This window comes from Cydia amplana, chromosome 7 (genome assembly GCF_948474715.1).
Source record: "Cydia amplana chromosome 7, ilCydAmpl1.1, whole genome shotgun sequence".
In the NCBI taxonomy this organism is placed as follows: Eukaryota; Metazoa; Arthropoda; class Insecta; order Lepidoptera; family Tortricidae; genus Cydia; species Cydia amplana.
In genome coordinates this window covers 20,398,436-20,416,186 of record NC_086075.1, presented here as the reverse complement: position 1 = coordinate 20,416,186, position 17,751 = coordinate 20,398,436, and the positions used below count along the sequence as shown (strand labels likewise).

Genomic DNA, 17,751 nt, shown 5'->3' with positions numbered 1-17,751 from the left:
TTTCCTCTCCGTGTAGGAAGCTTTCATAGAATAGTGTCAAATTTAAACATTGTATTAACAGGCTGATTTAAGCAACGTAACGTAACGGGCTATGTACTTACCGCTTAATAAAATATATTTATAGGATAATATGTTAATGTTGAGTTGTTGACCCATTAAATGTTTTGGAGTGTGAAGTGTCAGACTAGAGGGTCTGTGTGTAAACTAAACATGTAGGTAATAATAATAATAAAGATAGAATAAGCTTATGAACGTTTGATATTACTATAGTGAAGCCCGCTCCATGGCCGGGGCGAGAAGGGCCTCAGTAACAAAGTCACATTAGGTAGACAATTCTTTGCACTTTTTTAAATCTCACTGTATGTAATGTAACAAAATAAATAAAATTTAGCCTGTATGGTACTTAATAACAAAATGCTTGTTTGCTTTTCCCCTATTCCATCTCCCTATAACAAACTGTGTGTTAAATAATAAATAACCATGTAGGTACTGCAGAACCTCAAGAGTTTTACTCTATGATAATTATGCAACATAATACTTAACTTAAGTATAATAGTGCTAAGAATATGTATAGTGCTAAGTCACAAAAAATTGCTTACATAAAAAGAAAGATTGAACAATGAACAACTAATTTTTACAATAGCGTCATCATACTTACATTACAGCTTGATCTATACAATGATTATCTATTCAATGCAACTTCTTAAAAAAATATGTAAGTAGGATGTTTGTACTTGATTATTTACATCATAAAGAGATATTTGTCACTAATGTCATGACTAATGTTGTCACTCACAACTCTATTTTTCAAATTTGTAGTCGCGTGCGAACGCGCATGTCATGCTAAGGGATCTGCAGTCTTGTACAGAGTGACTACTGGTGACCATCAACCAGTCCATCAACCACCAACAAATATAAGACGACTGAGGTTCACCTCTACCTTCATAAAATGACAGCTGAGGCTGGTGAAAGAAAAGTACTTTAACAATAGTAGGAGAAAAATGTAGCAGCAGTGTCTTATACGCAGGGTTCGATGCTGTAAAAGTGCGCATTGCGCTGCCTTCAAGTTCAAGGTACTTACATAAGGTCTGTAAATGAAACAAAGGAGTTAGCGAATGCTAATTCTTATAATTACAATTTACAGGACACTAGACAATAAATTAGGATCGTAAGGTTGTTGGTTACTCCTGCTTCTCGTTCGCGAACTTGCCGCCGTAGAAGGGGATGTAGGTGACGAACACGCGCCAATCCGTCATGTAGAGCAGCCCGAGGAACGCCGCGCCGCCGAAGCCGGCGCCCGACGTCGCGAACGACGCCGCCATCTCGGCGTGCCTCTTGCCCAGCCGTCCCAGCATCTTTTTGCTTTTTTTCAAAGGATTTAGGGAGACCCGATACGAGGGATGAGAAGTAGTGGGTTACGTAAACGTCAAATTCGTCAAACGTCAATGTCTTCGTTTTTTTTTTCAATAATCAGATGTCATTGGCATGTTGCTCTGAACGCTAGTGTTTTGAGCAACTTAAGAGCAAAGAATAGAATACAATACTCACTAGGAGAAAAGAAGAAAATAGATAGAAATATAAAATTTTAATATACTTTGTCAAAGGACTGTCTCATTGGCACGGCCACATGCAAGTTGGTCCAAACCTTGCCGTCCAAAATTTTTTTTTAGATTCCTCACGCTGTGGGCTATCATTGCAGAATATGTACTTATGTTAGCCGACTTTTCGTAGTTTTCGAATTATGATTTTTATTATTATTACTTTTAACTTTTGTTGAGAAATTCCGGGGTGAAGCAATTATTTATAAAAAAAAAACTATTGAACTTTTTTGTATAGCTGGTCAACCAAATCTTGTCAGTAAATAGGAACCAAAAAACTATATTCATCCTTTTCTTTTGGGTGCTAGTACTAGTGTAAGACAAAGATAGTATGAATCTCTCTGTCTATGTTTGAAATGGAACAGTCCTTTGACACACTATATATTTCTTTTTATAACATAATTCTTCACAAACAGCGCAGTTGCTAAAAAAAAATCAGCATCCTCACTTGGCTGAGTTGGAAAAAAAAGACAAACTTTTACGTTCAACATAGATGGTAGTATTTCTATAGATGTGGCCTACCGCGTGCCCCCGTAAGGGATAGACATAGATGACGTCACAAACCCGGGGATACCATATAGGTAAAAATTACCCCAATATTATCAAATATTGGGGTAATTTTAATCACGTTCGCGAGTTGTTCGCCTACGTAAGACGCAGCGATAAATAAAATATAAATGGGCCAATTTTTTTTTATTTTATTTAGTAAACAAACAGCCTTTTACAAATAAGTCTTACAAAAATGACTAAAAATAGGCCTAGTTTCATACGTTACTAAGTTGACTATTACAATGAAAAGTAAATAGGTTACTTAATTATAAATTACCCGTAGGTATAGTTGTGAGTACAACACGCAAATAAAGTAAGAAAACAATGCAAAATATTTACTTGAAACAATTTTTCAATTACTAGTAAACAAAATATGACGAACTTTGTTCTTGAAAACGGACAAACTATGAACAAAAATGTCTATATCATTAAGCGATTCATTATACATATTACAAGTACGCATAAAGAAAGAATTTTTAGCATACTGTGTGCCACAGGAAGAAATAGAAAAGGTAGGTTTTCGTAATATGCTTTGAGCATACTTATTCGGCAGTTTTGCGTCGGTGCCCAGTTTCTCCTTCCGGTTGCTAAAATACATTTAACACGCGTGCCTGCATCTTGTGGAAATCTGGAGGTAATAAACGAAATATTCATTTTGTAATCTGTCACTCTTATTGCAAAATTAAGAATTAGTGCCTGCAGCATATCAATTAGATTCTCTGAGTCGTGGCACTCGTGGCAAAACCCCCTATAACGTTAGAAAGAATCCGTAATGCTTAAATAAATATAATTTACATTCTAATTTAAACACAGTTCAATCTTATTGTTCGTATATGTCCAGTTCTGTAGCAAAATTATTTATAAAAATGTTATTAAAATAGAAAATACCCGAATTTTGGGGTAATTGTATGCATCACGGGCTGGTATCCCTCGAATAATAGCAAGGCGACTAAATTTAATACACGTTATTAAAAGGGTGACGGCTTACTGTCAATATGCGTACGTAATTTGGTCGGTTAATTTATCAGGAAATATTTATAGGTTAATTTTTTTACCCGAGTTATTATTTACTGTAAATGCTTTTTCTACTCAGATTTTAATTGATATAGATTGTAGGATGCTGTTACTAAGCATGATAATGTGACCGAAGTATAAAATACTGTATTTACCTATGAAATGTTACGTTGTCCTGTTTTTGCCGGCAGTCACTTGTACAGCGCAAAACTGAGCAATTCACCATATTTGTTGAATTGTTAAGTACTACTACATGCACACGAAACACTGATTTCAATATTTTTCCTGATAATCTTTGCACTGTTCATATGTTTCACACCAATTTGACGTTTACGCATTGTTTGTATCCCACCATATACTACGGTGGGGAATAAAAAAATATGAGACTGTGACAAAGACAAACAATAATAGCGCTTTCTCTGCTACTTCTAGTGAAAGATACATAAGACTATCCCGTTCTGTCAGTTATCCCCACCACTCATGCCATGCCCTCGACGTTCAAGCATGTCAAGCTTAGATGTTGCCCTTACCTAAATAAATAAAAAATACAAGCGATTTCAAGGACTTTTGGTTATTTTAGAAACTGCTAGACCTTACGTTTTTTTTAAAAGGTCAAAAAAGTGATACTCTTTTATTATTTCTACTACATATTATTTTATGGGGTCGCTTCCCCATCAATATTTCATGTTATCAGTGCAAATACCACGAACAATTATTAGAAGGCATAAAAGCAACGCAAAGCTTCACCACGGAATTTCTTAACAAAAGTTAAAAGTTAAACTCGAAAACTACGAAAAATAGGCTAACATACATGGGGTATATTCTGATAACCAACGACGAGGATTCTAAAAAAATTTTTTGGACGTCAAGGTTTGGACCATCCTGTATACAAGGTAGCTGAAAAATAACTGCATTTCCGTTGCCAGGGAGGTTTTGGGATTATACTGAGCAATTTTTACTATGAGATCAACCCCTAAGTCGCGAAAAAAAAAATTTGACTGTTTCCTACATTTTGGCTGGTCCATTTTCTATGGGAGGTCTTTTGCCCATTTTGGCGCCCCCCCTTGGACGGCGCCCGGAGCATGTGCCCCCAGCCCCCCCCTAGTTACGCCACTGTGGATACTGAAAGATATAGTGTGTCAAAGGTGTGTTTGATTTCAAACATAGACAGAGAGAATCATACTATCTTTGTCTTACACTAGTACTAGCACCCAAAAGAAAAGGATGAGTATAGTTTTTTTTGTTCCTATTTACTGACAAGATTTGGTTGACCCAGTATACATAAGACTATCCCGTTCACTCATTTCCCCCACCCATTATGCCTTATCCAGTTATAATACTAGATTCATGGTTTGAAGCTGTTTGAAGCATTTTGAAAAGAGTATTTTTCTCTCTATCGAAAAATCTATAACATTGACCAATCGCCGTCGAGCAAATTAAATCACTACAAGAATACGCGCTTGTGGTTGGATATTACATTGAAATAAGTACATTGACTGCAGTAGTGCCATAGGCCATAGTAGTGCAGTGCAGTCTGCAACAAGGAAAGGAAAACACTAGTTCAGTGTTCAGTATTGACAAGCTCTAAAGAGTTTATTTATTTGTTTTATATTATGAATAACATGAAATTCATGAAAATATGATATGTGATGAACTGATAAATTAAGTTGCTAGTGTCAAGTTGATATATCAGCGGGTGATAGTTGCCCAAGTGCCGCGGGTGTTTCGTTGACCGACGGAGTCTGTGCTGCATCAAGATGTGGGACTCGTCGACGTTTCTGTCGGCGCTGACGCCGAAGTTCTACGTGGCGCTGACGGGCACGTCGTCGCTGATCTCGGGGCTGATCCTGATCTTCGAGTGGTGGTACTACCGCAAGTACGGCGCGTCGTTCATTGAGCAAGTGTCTCTGGCGCACCTGGGGCCGTGGTTCGCGGCCGAAGAGCCGCCCGGCGCGCCGCCGCCCATGCCGCAGGAGTGCAAGGTACACTGCCCACGCCTTGTATCAACATACACTAGTAACTATGATTCAAGTTTAATGGATTATTGCTAAGCTAGAGTCGCAGTACATTTCCTCTTCTTCATGAGTCATTCTTAAGGTACTCAACTGGTTGAAACTGAGGCAGGCCATTGGGAATCTAGTTGTATGAATGCTCTGTTATGAAAGATTGTAGGAAATTATAGTAGAAGAGCCTCAAACAAGAGAGGTAATCATGTAATAAGTAATAAGTATGACAACACACAAACAATTTTTAACATGAACTTCATATTAAAATGAAATTGGATAGACATACGTATTTGAACACTGTCCTCTCTCATTCTCATTAATTAAAAATTTTCTAAACAAAATCAAATAGCCCAGGTGTAGGACCAATAGGACTGTTTTTAGGGTTCCGTAGCCAAATGGCAAAAAACGGAACCCTTACAGATTCGTCATGTCTGTCTGTCTGTCTGTCCGTCTGTCTGTCCGTCCGTATGTCACAGCCACTTTTCTCCGAAACTATAAGAACTATACTGTTGAAACTTGGTAAGTAGATGTATTCTGTGAACCGCATTAAGATTTTCACACAAAAATAGAAAAAAAACAATAAATATTTGGGGTTCCCCATACTTGGAACTGAAACTCAAAAATTTTTTTTTCATCAAACCCATACGTGTGGGGTATCTATGGATAGGTCTTCAAAAATGATATTGAGGTTTCTAATATCATTTTTTTCTAAACTGAATAGTTTGCGCGAGAGACACTTCCAAAGTGGTAAAATGTGTGTCCCCCCCCCCTGTAACTTCTAAAATAAGAGAATGATAAAACTAAAAAAAATATATGATGTACATTACCATGTAAACTTCCACCGAAAATTGGTTTGAACGAGATCTAGTAAGTAGTTTTTTTTATACGTCATAAATCGCCTAAATACGGAACCCTTCATGGGCGAGTCCGACTCGCACTTGGCCGCTTTTTAACAGTTAGTTGGGACAGGTGACTGTATGTTCAGTCAGATTTGAAAACAGTATCTTGAAAATCAACTGAGCAACTTTGATGTTGAAGTTAGGGCTAACATTCTTAAATTATGATCTATGTTTTATACAAATGTAAAACATAGATTGCTTTACCAACAATGCTTCAGGTTGAGTCAGTAGGTAGGAACCTAATCCAACAAAATTTTAATGTCTTTAATCCTGGTGTTTAAGTTCCAGTTTGGTACGGGCCAGTAATCAATTATTCATAAAATATGTGTGGTAGGTGTGGCGCAACCCCATGGCATTGCTCCGCGGCGCGGAGTACGCGCGCCTGTGGGCGGCCGCGCGGCGCGCCCCGCTCACCTACTACGACATGAACCTGTCCGCCCAGGAGCATCAAGCTTGGTTTGGTGTGGCCGGGGCTGACTCGCCCTGCGAGGTATGTGGCATTTGCTAAATGCCTCCTTTATTACCACTAGATGGATATCTCATATACACCGTGTTTTTTTTTTATTTCCGTTAATTTCTAGGGTGCATTCCTGAGCTTAAATCAAGTAACTTTCTCAAAGACACCGATATTCTTTTTAACTCCATTTCGGAGATAATCAATAATTTATTTATTTCCCATAAGGCCTCTACAAGCGTGTACACTTCCCTTGGGGCCGGTTTACATATTGATTAGTGTTTAGAATGAGTTCATACATTTGCTACTAAACTTAGTACAATCTCGGTCAATCGATGTTCGAAATGACATTGATATGTCACAGATTTCAATTGTTTGGTTGAGTTAAATGTAATGCCCATGTTACAACAACGCTATATGCTACATTTAATTACTTATTAAACTTATTTTTTTTTGTAAAAAAGCAAAAAAAAATATTTTTTTTTTGAAAATTGACTATGCCATTTAGTTATCTTAAACATACTTAACCATACCCCGAAGTTAACGGAATTCAATAAAAACACGGTGTATATTATGTATACAAAAGAACTTTCTTTTAGTACTTACTAACTGTATGTTATTTAAGTTTTTTTTAATTCCATATAAATTTTTTAAATTCCATATAAATATTTAAATATAAGGGTAGAACTTCAGGTGTAGGCCTCCTTCATTTTTCGCCTCTCGTTACGGTTCTGTGCGAACTGGAGCAACTTTTTAAAATAAACTACCTCTATCTAATCTTTAAAGTGTCATTCTATGGAACTTGCTAACCATATAAACAAATCGCCATATTGAAATTGCCTCTGAATGATGTATTTACTGGTGACTTTTGTTTACATAGTAAGTTCCATAGAATGACACTTTAAAGAGACATTAAACAAGAATTCATTTGTAATGCATACATTTGATTTCGTCTGCACAAAACCAAAGATAAAGTTAGCAAGATTTTACTTAGAAATAAAAACCAACTCACAAAGACCACCCAGAGCCTGCCGGCTAAATGCTGTCGTAGATGGTACAATGGGGTGAGCCGGGTGAGGATCGGCGTCATGATCCTCCCTCCTGATCGTATCGGATATTCTATTGTATTTTATCTGTAAATCTGTACCTGAATGTCCCGCGCGGTATCGTTCCGATTAAAGGCGGCGCTAGCGCTGGCGTGGCGCGAGCGCGAGCCCTCGGCGCGGGTGGCGGCCGCGCGCGCCGCGCTCGCCATCCGGCCCGACTGCGCGGCCGCGCTGCTGCTGCTGGCGGAGGAGGACGCGCCCACTGTGGCGGAGGCGGAGCGGGTGCTGAAGCGCGCGTGGCGCTGCGCGGAGGCGGCGTGGCGCGTGTCCAGCGGCGCCGGGGCGGCCAGCGCGGCCGGCTCGGCGGCCCGGGCTCGCAGGTGAGCGGTTAGCTAACGAAAACGAGGCGGCCGGTACCTGCCAATATCGTCGCTTGTCGTTTTCTTCCAATAAAATAAAATGCACGAAATGTAGAAATCGTTACAGCTGAAGAAATCCCGTTTTAGGGTTCCGGAGCCAAATGGCAAAAAACGGAACCCTTATGGATTCGTCATGTCTGTCTGTCTGTCCGTTCGTATGTCACGGCCCCTTCGGCCGTCTACGTAACCGGGGTTTCGTAACCTGGTTACGATCGAAGCTTTTTTTTTACTCCTCCGTAACTAGCTTCGGTCACGCACTTTGTTTTACTCGTGCGTAACTAGCTTCGGACAAGGACTTACTTTACTTTTACGTAACTGGCCTATGTTTCTGGAGTTAGCAATTTTTGTAAATAATTCTTTTATTTACCTATCCCAAGTTAGCTCAGCTCAGTGTGTGCTTGTTTTTCTGAAACTATAAGAACTATACTGTTGAAACGTGGCAAGTAGATGTATTCTATAAACCGCATTAAGATATTCACACAAAAATAGAAAAAAAACAATAAATTTTGGGGGTTCCCCATACCTACTTAGAACTGAAACTCAAAAAATTTTTTTTTCATTAAACCCATACGTGTGGGGTATCTATGGATAGGTCTTCAAAAATGATATTGAGGTTTCTAATATAATTTTTTCTAAACTGAATAGTTTGCGTGAGAGAGACCTCCAAAGTGGTAAAATGTGTCCCCCCCCCTGTAACTTCTAAAATAAGAGAATGATAAAACTAAAAAAAAATATAATGTACATTACCATGCAAACTTCCACCGAAAATTGGTTTGAACGAGATCTAGTAAGTAGTTTTTTTTAATACGTCATAAACCCCCTAAATACGGAACCCTTCATGGGCGAGTCCGACTCGCACTCGGCCGCTTTTTTCTGATAATGCTCTCAGATACCTTCACTTCACCGTCTGATGATATCAGAACCGTATAATCCAAATCGTCCCAGACATGGAGAGATCGGTGAACGTTCGTTCGAAATCTTGAAATAGGTAGATTAAAATGGGGAAGGTCGCAGGGACTTGCTGGTGCTGGCGCACGTGAAGCGGCGCTCGGGCATGTGCCTGCGGCGCCTGGGCCGGCTGCGCGACGCCGCGCGCGTGTTCCGCGAGCTGGCGCGCGACGGGCCCGCGCCGCTGCACGCGCACGAGAACCTGCTCGAGGTGCTGCTCGAGCAGCGCCTGTACCTGGACGCGCAGGTCGGTGGCACTGACACGGACCTGCACCTACGACACGGACGAGCTGGCGCGCGACGGGCCCGCGCCGCTGCACGCGCACGAGAACCTGCTCGAGGTGCTGCTCGAGCAGCGCCTGTACCTGGACGCGCAGGTCGGTGGCACTGACACGGACCTGCACCTACGACACGGACGAGCTGGCGCGCGACGGGCCCGCGCCGCTGCACGCGCACGAGAACCTGCTCGAGGTGCTGCTCGAGCAGCGCCTGTACCTGGACGCGCAGGTCGGTGGCACTGACACGGACCTGCACCTACGACACGGACGAGCTGGCGCGCGACGGGCCCGCGCCGCTGCACGCGCACGAGAACCTGCTCGAGGTGCTGCTCGAGCAGCGCCTGTACCTGGACGCGCAGGTCGGTGGCACTGACACGGACCTGCACCTACGACACGGACGAGCTGGCGCGCGACGGGCCCGCGCCGCTGCACGCGCACGAGAACCTGCTCGAGGTGCTGCTCGAGCAGCGCCTGTACCTGGACGCGCAGGTCGGTGGCACTGACACGGACCTGCACCTACGACACGGACGAGCTGGCGCGCGACGGGCCCGCGCCGCTGCACGCGCACGAGAACCTGCTCGAGGTGCTGCTCGAGCAGCGCCTGTACCTGGACGCGCAGGTCGGTGGCACTGACACGGACCTGCACCTACGACACGGACGAGCTGGCGCGCGACGGGCCCGCGCCGCTGCACGCGCACGAGAACCTGCTCGAGGTGCTGCTCGAGCAGCGCCTGTACCTGGACGCGCAGGTCGGTGGCACTGACACGGACCTGCACCTACGACACGGACGAGCTGGCGCGCGACGGGCCCGCGCCGCTGCACGCGCACGAGAACCTGCTCGAGGTGCTGCTCGAGCAGCGCCTGTACCTGGACGCGCAGGTCGGTGGCACTGACACGGACCTGCACCTACGACACGGACGAGCTGGCGCGCGACGGGCCCGCGCCGCTGCACGCGCACGAGAACCTGCTCGAGGTGCTGCTCGAGCAGCGCCTGTACCTGGACGCGCAGGTCGGTGGCACTGACACGGACCTGCACCTACGACACGGACGAGCTGGCGCGCGACGGGCCCGCGCCGCTGCACGCGCACGAGAACCTGCTCGAGGTGCTGCTCGAGCAGCGCCTGTACCTGGACGCGCAGGTCGGTGGCACTGACACGGACCTGCACCTACGACACGGACGAGCTGGCGCGCGACGGGCCCGCGCCGCTGCACGCGCACGAGAACCTGCTCGAGGTGCTGCTCGAGCAGCGCCTGTACCTGGACGCGCAGGTCGGTGGCACTGACACGGACCTGCACCTACGACACGGACGAGCTGGCGCGCGACGGGCCCGCGCCGCTGCACGCGCACGAGAACCTGCTCGAGGTGCTGCTCGAGCAGCGCCTGTACCTGGACGCGCAGGTCGGTGGCACTGACACGGACCTGCACCTACGACACGGACGAGCTGGCGCGCGACGGGCCCGCGCCGCTGCACGCGCACGAGAACCTGCTCGAGGTGCTGCTCGAGCAGCGCCTGTACCTGGACGCGCAGGTCGGTGGCACTGACACGGACCTGCACCTACGACACGGACGAGCTGGCGCGCGACGGGCCCGCGCCGCTGCACGCGCACGAGAACCTGCTCGAGGTGCTGCTCGAGCAGCGCCTGTACCTGGACGCGCAGGTCGGTGGCACTGACACGGACCTGCACCTACGACACGGACGAGCTGGCGCGCGACGGGCCCGCGCCGCTGCACGCGCACGAGAACCTGCTCGAGGTGCTGCTCGAGCAGCGCCTGTACCTGGACGCGCAGGTCGGTGGCACTGACACGGACCTGCACCTACGACACGGACGAGCTGGCGCGCGACGGGCCCGCGCCGCTGCACGCGCACGAGAACCTGCTCGAGGTGCTGCTCGAGCAGCGCCTGTACCTGGACGCGCAGGTCGGTGGCACTGACACGGACCTGCACCTACGACACGGACGAGCTGGCGCGCGACGGGCCCGCGCCGCTGCACGCGCACGAGAACCTGCTCGAGGTGCTGCTCGAGCAGCGCCTGTACCTGGACGCGCAGGTCGGTGGCACTGACACGGACCTGCACCTACGACACGGACGAGCTGGCGCGCGACGGGCCCGCGCCGCTGCACGCGCACGAGAACCTGCTCGAGGTGCTGCTCGAGCAGCGCCTGTACCTGGACGCGCAGGTCGGTGGCACTGACACGGACCTGCACCTACGACACGGACGAGCTGGCGCGCGACGGGCCCGCGCCGCTGCACGCGCACGAGAACCTGCTCGAGGTGCTGCTCGAGCAGCGCCTGTACCTGGACGCGCAGGTCGGTGGCACTGACACGGACCTGCACCTACGCGCCCCCCGGAACTCACGAGAGGTGGCGTCAGAGCGGCGCCTCGCTGGGGGCGGGCGCCGTGGGGACGGTCGGACATTTAAAAAAATATAATAAAATTCATTTATTTCAAGTAACGGTGACTCATAAGTACAAAATTCAAATATTATTATTAAACAAACAAACACAAACAAAAAAGCGTTTAGTATTTTTACAGTATATATGGGGCTACTTTTCCGCACTAGTGCGTAAAATAGCACTTTTCGTGCGTATGTCGAAACTTTAAAATGCCATATGTACTGTAAAACGTTGTTCGATACACGTGCGAATAGGTAATTCGCAACTCGTGTCGATTTAAAACACCCCCTTCGGTCGTGTTTTAATTTATCGCCACTCGTTTCGAATTTCTTTTTTTTCGCACTTGTATCGAAAATAACTATAATTAGCTCGCAAGATCCGAATATACAGGGTGGATTTTCTTTTTGGTTCAGTGAGGGCAGCTACCAGATCCCGTGCTGCTACGAGAAAACGGTCTAAGAAGACCTTCCCTCGATTTCAAATTAATGAAGATTGGCTTTTACAGATTTCGGAAAAAACATACAGGGTGCAAGAAAAAGGTCATTTTTGACAATTTTTTTTTGATGCCAATCGATCCCATTCCTATTGAGGATCAATAGCTTGTATGGAACCGAGGGAAGGTCTTCTTAGACCGTTTTTTCGTAGCGGCACGGGATCCGGTAGCTGTCCTCACTGACCCAAAAAGAAAATCCACCCTGTATAGAGGTACATCGCGAGTTAAACTCGAGCTCGTTATGGATATTTCCAGGCGGTGGTGGCGCGCTACGACGACCCGTCGCTGCCGCCCTCGGCCGCCGTGCTGTACACGGCGGCGCTGCTGCGCGCGCGCGCCGCCGCGCTGGCGCCGCGGCCGCACGCGGAGCTGCAGGCCGTCGAGGTACCGACGATCCGATCACATGTAAAGCCCTTGCTATACGGTCGCCGACAAGCCTACTAACCGTCTGACCTTGGTCAGTTTTGGTCAAGTTTTGTTGGAAACAACTGTCTACAGGGTCCGGGACAGACCAAGGCCACGCGGTCTGGGGGCTTGTCGGCGACCGTGTAGCGAGGGCTTAATACTGGACCTCGGGCGAAACGATCGTCCGGGGGCCGAGATCGACGCTCCCCCGCCCCCGGGCGGTCTCCTCTATTACACGGAACCGCGCCGCCCCCGCATCTCGTTAATAAACTTTTCTCAAAAATGGACGGCAAAGTCGACGTTGCCGGTTAAAAAATAGGTTGCGAAGTGCGTAGTTTATGGTCATTTAAAAAATTAAAAAGTTAAAAACATTGCAGTCTCGATTTCGGGACTGCAATGTCGCATACAAATTCCATTATTTAACGAGTTCCAAACTTTTTAAAACTTTAAATGACCATATGAAGGTATAGGTCCCTTAAACAGCCAAACAGATGATCAACACTTATGATTATAAAGTCTATAACAGACTATCGCACCGCACCGCGACTTTGGAGCGTCGCACCCATAAGTGAGAGCGAAAAACAGATATCTCTTTCTCGCTCTCACTTATGGGTGCGACGTTCCAAGGTCGCGGTGCGGTGCGATAGTCTGTTACAGGCTTAATGTTGGTACCGCGCATATTTAGGTGTCTCAAATAGGTTGGCGTATTTTCAGCAGAAAAATACACTTCTTTTTTTTTTAAAGGCGGCAATCCAATTTTTTTAATAGTTGTATTTTTTTCTGTGAACATTAGAACGTTGCTTCTGGAAGTTCTGTAAAATATTTCTATTTCTTGCACCATTTTTGAGAAAAGCACTATATATGACTCGGCTGGAAGGCTACTTGCTGGCTTCGGATTCAATCAAACGGACTCCCAAGGTCGTCCGTTTAAAACGAATCCTCGGCCTGCAAGTGGCTACTTCCGAACCTCGACAATAATGTACTATTACAGTACATATGGGGCTACTTTTCCGCACTAGTGCGTAAAATAGCACTTTACGTGCGTATGTCGAAACTTTAAAGTGCCATATGTACTGTAAAACGTTGTTCGATACACGTGCGAATAGGTAATTCGCAACTCGTGTCGATTTAAAACACTCCCTTCGGTCGTGTTTTAATTTATCGCCACTCGTTTCGAATTTCCTCTTTTTCGCACTTGTATCGAAAATAACTATTGTCGCAGGCGATCCGGCGCGCCGTCGAGTTCAACCCGCACGTGCCGGCCTACCTGCTCGAGCTGCGGCCGCTCACGCTGCCCCCCGAGCACGTGCTGCGGCGCGGCGACAGCGAGGCGCTCGCGTACGCGTTCTGCCACCTGGCGCACTGGCGGGCCTGCGAGGGCGCGCTGCGGCTGCTGCGCGCGGCGCACGAGGCGGGGCCGGCGCCGCCGCGCGCGCCCTGCCTGGACCGCGAGCTGCTGCCGGCGCACCACGCGGGCGCGGCGCGGCGCGCGCGGCCCCTCCTGCCCCTGCTGGGCGCGCTGTGCGCGTGCGCGGCGGCGGGCGGCGCGGGGCTGGCGCTGTGCGCCGCGCGCTGGCCGCACGCCGCCGCCGCGCTGGCGCCCGATCACCTGCTGCGCCTGCTGCACGCCGTGTAGCCGCCCGCGCGCCGCGCGCCGAGTCACGCGAGGTCGACGGCGGCCGGACGAGTTCGGCCGACATTTTAAATAAAAATAAAATATCTTTATTTCAGAAAATTAAAAATTCCATACAATATTGTTAGTGATACATTACAGCTACATGTTAGTGAGTACGATAAAATTAATCATTAACATAACACAACATTTTGACAATGAGATCGAGATTTATAATAAAATTAAAATTATATGGAATCATGAATGTGTAATAAATAAGTAAAATAAAATTGACTAGAATTGAATTTAAGAATGTCACGACATTGTTATACATATAAATAATGATTTCATGTCAAAAGTACAAATAGAAATAAACAAATGTCCTAAAATAAAAATATTAAAATACGGCGATAACTTATCAATTAATAACTTTGACCCGAGTGCACGGGATGGAACTATCTGGTCTGTCAGCGATTACGTGTATGGTGCGACCCGACCTTAAGGACGCGCGCCCGTCGAGCGGGCCGGTCGAACGATATCGCGATTATCGGAGAGCGAAACTTTGGCGCCGACGACGGACGTGTGACGTCGAGCTAAATACGGACTGTCGTTATTGGAGATGCCGCGAATATTCGGCGACTATTCGGAATTTGACCTCTTCGGCCGCTTTGCCGAATATTCGGTATTCGGCCGAATGTTGCCCACTGATCGGCCGAATACCGAATATCGGTTGCACCTACTTAAAAAGAAAAATTGCACAATAAAAATAGGTAACCAAAAACTATGTAGGTATATTTAAAACGTGTTCTTGGAAAGTTGTTAAATACGAAGACCCTTTTATGAGCATTTGTTGATTAAAAAACATTTTATTTTTATCATGTCTGTTTTGTTTGACTCTATTCATTAATGCTGTCGAACAAAAATATATCTTAGCTGACGTCATCTAACGTTGAGCTTTGTTAGCGATCAGTTTTCACAATAATTGTGACTCAAAATGTTCGCATGTCATGCCTAATATTCGGTCGCCGAATATTCGGTATTCGGCCGACAGAGGGGCCCAATTTTCGGTATTCGGCCAAAACCACTATTGAGGTGTTACAATGTTGTTTTAAAAAAAGCGGCCAAGTGCGAGTCGGACTCGCCCATGAAGGGTTCCGTATTTAGGCGATTTATGGCGTATAAAAAAAAACTACTTACTAGATCTCGTTCAAACCAATTTTCGGTGGAAGTTTACATGGTAATGTACATCATATATTTTTTTTTAGTTTTATCATTCTCTTATTTTAGAAGTTACAGGGGGGGGGGGACACACATTTTACCACTTTGGAAGTGTCTCTCGCGCAAACTATTCAGTTTAGAAAAAAATGATATTAGAAACCTCAATATCATTTTTGAAGACCTATCCATAGATACCCCACACGTATGGGTTTGATGAAAAAAAAATTTTTGAGTTTCAGTTCAAAGTATGGGGAACCCCAAAAATTTATTGTTTTTTTTCTATTTTTGTATGAAAATCTTAATGCGGTTCACAGAATACATCTACTTACCAAGTTTCAACAGTATAGTTCTTATAGTTTCGGAGAAAAGTGGCTGTGACATACGGACGGACAGACGGACAGACAGACAGACAGACATGACGAATCTATAAGGGTTCCGTTTTTTGCCATTTGGCTACGGAACCCTAAAAACATCCTATATGCGATTTAACATCATAATGACGTCACCAGCACCAGAGTTTCGCTCTCTGGCGATTATTGAAACTGTATGATGTATGTTGTTTGACTGGAAAAGTATTTGAACTACCGAAATAATTAAATATATGCATTCACATTTAACATTCAAAAGTATCACAATAAGGTAAGTGCTGTCATAAATCTACTAGATCCTGCCGTGATCTCGCTCCGACGTATGAAATAGGTACTCTCTTATTTTATTTTAATAAATTTCACTGTTTGATTTTATTTCACTAATCGCAAATAATATAGTACTACTATAATTTTTATCAAGTGTGGTTATGAATGACCTTATGACTCTTTGTTATGCGTAAATCTCGTGACACTCAAACGTATTTAATAAAACCATTTTTAAGTCGAATATTGCTCAAGTTACATAATTCAATCAGTTGAACCTTAAGCCATTTTCGGCTTCAAAAAAATGAGTAGCCCCTTTTAATGTACTGTATGACTTAAATTATTAGTTACTTAATATTCTACTACCAAAAATACCCTGAGGACACAAATATACAGGCTGGTTTTGTTATCACTGATGATGCCGGCGGTTTAATGTCACTGTGCGAGCGAGACAGCAAAATAATTGTGCGTGCGATAGGAATAGGAAATGGTGGATCAATGTACGAAATTCTTTGTGCTTAGCGTTCTTACTTTAGACATGAATTCGCCGGAAAGACGGGCAGTTAAAGTGTTAAAGTCATTGTAAATCTAAGTTAGATATACATATGTAATTTTAATTAGTACGTTATTTATTACTGTAGTTTTAAAATATTACAATGAAACTCAAATATACCTATGTGTATTCCTTGTAAACTCAGTCAGATCACAGTGTGGGATTTTTCCTCAATTTTGCGAAACTCTGTGTTTAATTTGTCTGCCATATCAAATGAATGAATGAATGAAATCTTTTATTTCAGGCAACTAGTGGCCCATACATAAATACCTTAAAACTAGCATACATAATTATATTATTATGAAAAAATAAAAACTAAACACTAAAAATCACATTATGATTGCGAACATTGAAACTCCCGTAGTCCTATGTAGGTATCATAGTTTTGGATATTTTCGAAAAATAGAGAAACCTCCATAGAAGTCCATAGAAACCTGAAAACTGTAATTACTCACATTTCCTGCCTCTTTTTAAAAATCATTCTTATATATTTATGTAAGGTAGTTTTAATACACCGATATCATTTAAGTAGAAGTTGAAATTGATGACTCTAGCTAGAGGATGGTATCACCAATTTTCTCATAATTAAAAAAATATTTTTTTCTTGACAATCCCACAAGGGTCGCATTTTATTTTAAAACTAACGAATAGTATATAAGAAGCACTACTACTAAGAAAAAAATTAAATTAAAATATTGCAGGATTTGCGAGATATGAATTTTCAAGTAATTAAGTTAGGGTTGTCACTTTTTAAGTATACCTTTTAATATACAATTTCAAGTTTAATTATGAAGTGTTATTTTCTTTTTTCGAATTAAAACTATTGTACTTTATTTGATTTCCTGTAGGCTGAGTCCCAATTGATTGTTGGTCATGGGCATAGCTGTACGGTTTAACTGAGACTATTCTATTCGGCCGTAATAACCATGTAGCCATTCGGTTGCGCACGCTTTGAGTGCAACGTACATGAGTTAGGTAACATACGATAAGTACTCCGAACGATTGTGTCAGCAATCAGCATAATATGTTAAATCTCTGATGAAGGATATCATGTGGCATTGGGAAGGGATCCGCCCTCTTTAAGCGATTGCTGAAACCCAATGCCAGGATATGATATCTGGAGGAGCGTCGTAAGACTTTTGCCGAAATACTCGGTGTAGAGGAGTGGCTTGTCGACGATTTACACACCATTTTAGTGGCTCTCTCGAGTGGTTTGCCAATCAATACTAGC

The 17,751-nt window shown here is 44.7% G+C and overlaps 2 protein-coding genes across 2 annotated transcripts; one reads left to right on the top strand and one right to left on the bottom strand.

Annotated features, from left to right (window-relative positions):
* Nucleotides 1-1,108: 1,108 nt before the first annotated feature.
* LOC134649902 (uncharacterized) lies at nucleotides 1,109-1,426 on the bottom strand. Its single transcript, XM_063504735.1, has one exon. It carries the CDS (start codon nucleotides 1,353-1,355, stop codon nucleotides 1,182-1,184), a length of 174 nt encoding a protein of 57 aa, XP_063360805.1. The 5' UTR covers nucleotides 1,356-1,426; the 3' UTR covers nucleotides 1,109-1,181.
* Nucleotides 1,427-4,825: 3,399 nt separating this feature from the next.
* Nucleotides 4,826-14,141, top strand: LOC134649797 (protein ST7 homolog). Its single transcript, XM_063504624.1, has 6 exons — nucleotides 4,826-5,143; nucleotides 6,401-6,556; nucleotides 7,702-7,946; nucleotides 9,000-9,180; nucleotides 12,356-12,484; nucleotides 13,728-14,141. The coding sequence occupies exons 1-6, from the start codon at nucleotides 4,919-4,921 to the stop codon at nucleotides 14,139-14,141; spliced, it is 1,350 nt and encodes a 449-aa protein (XP_063360694.1). The 5' UTR covers nucleotides 4,826-4,918.
* The last annotated feature ends 3,610 nt before the right edge of the window (nucleotides 14,142-17,751 follow it).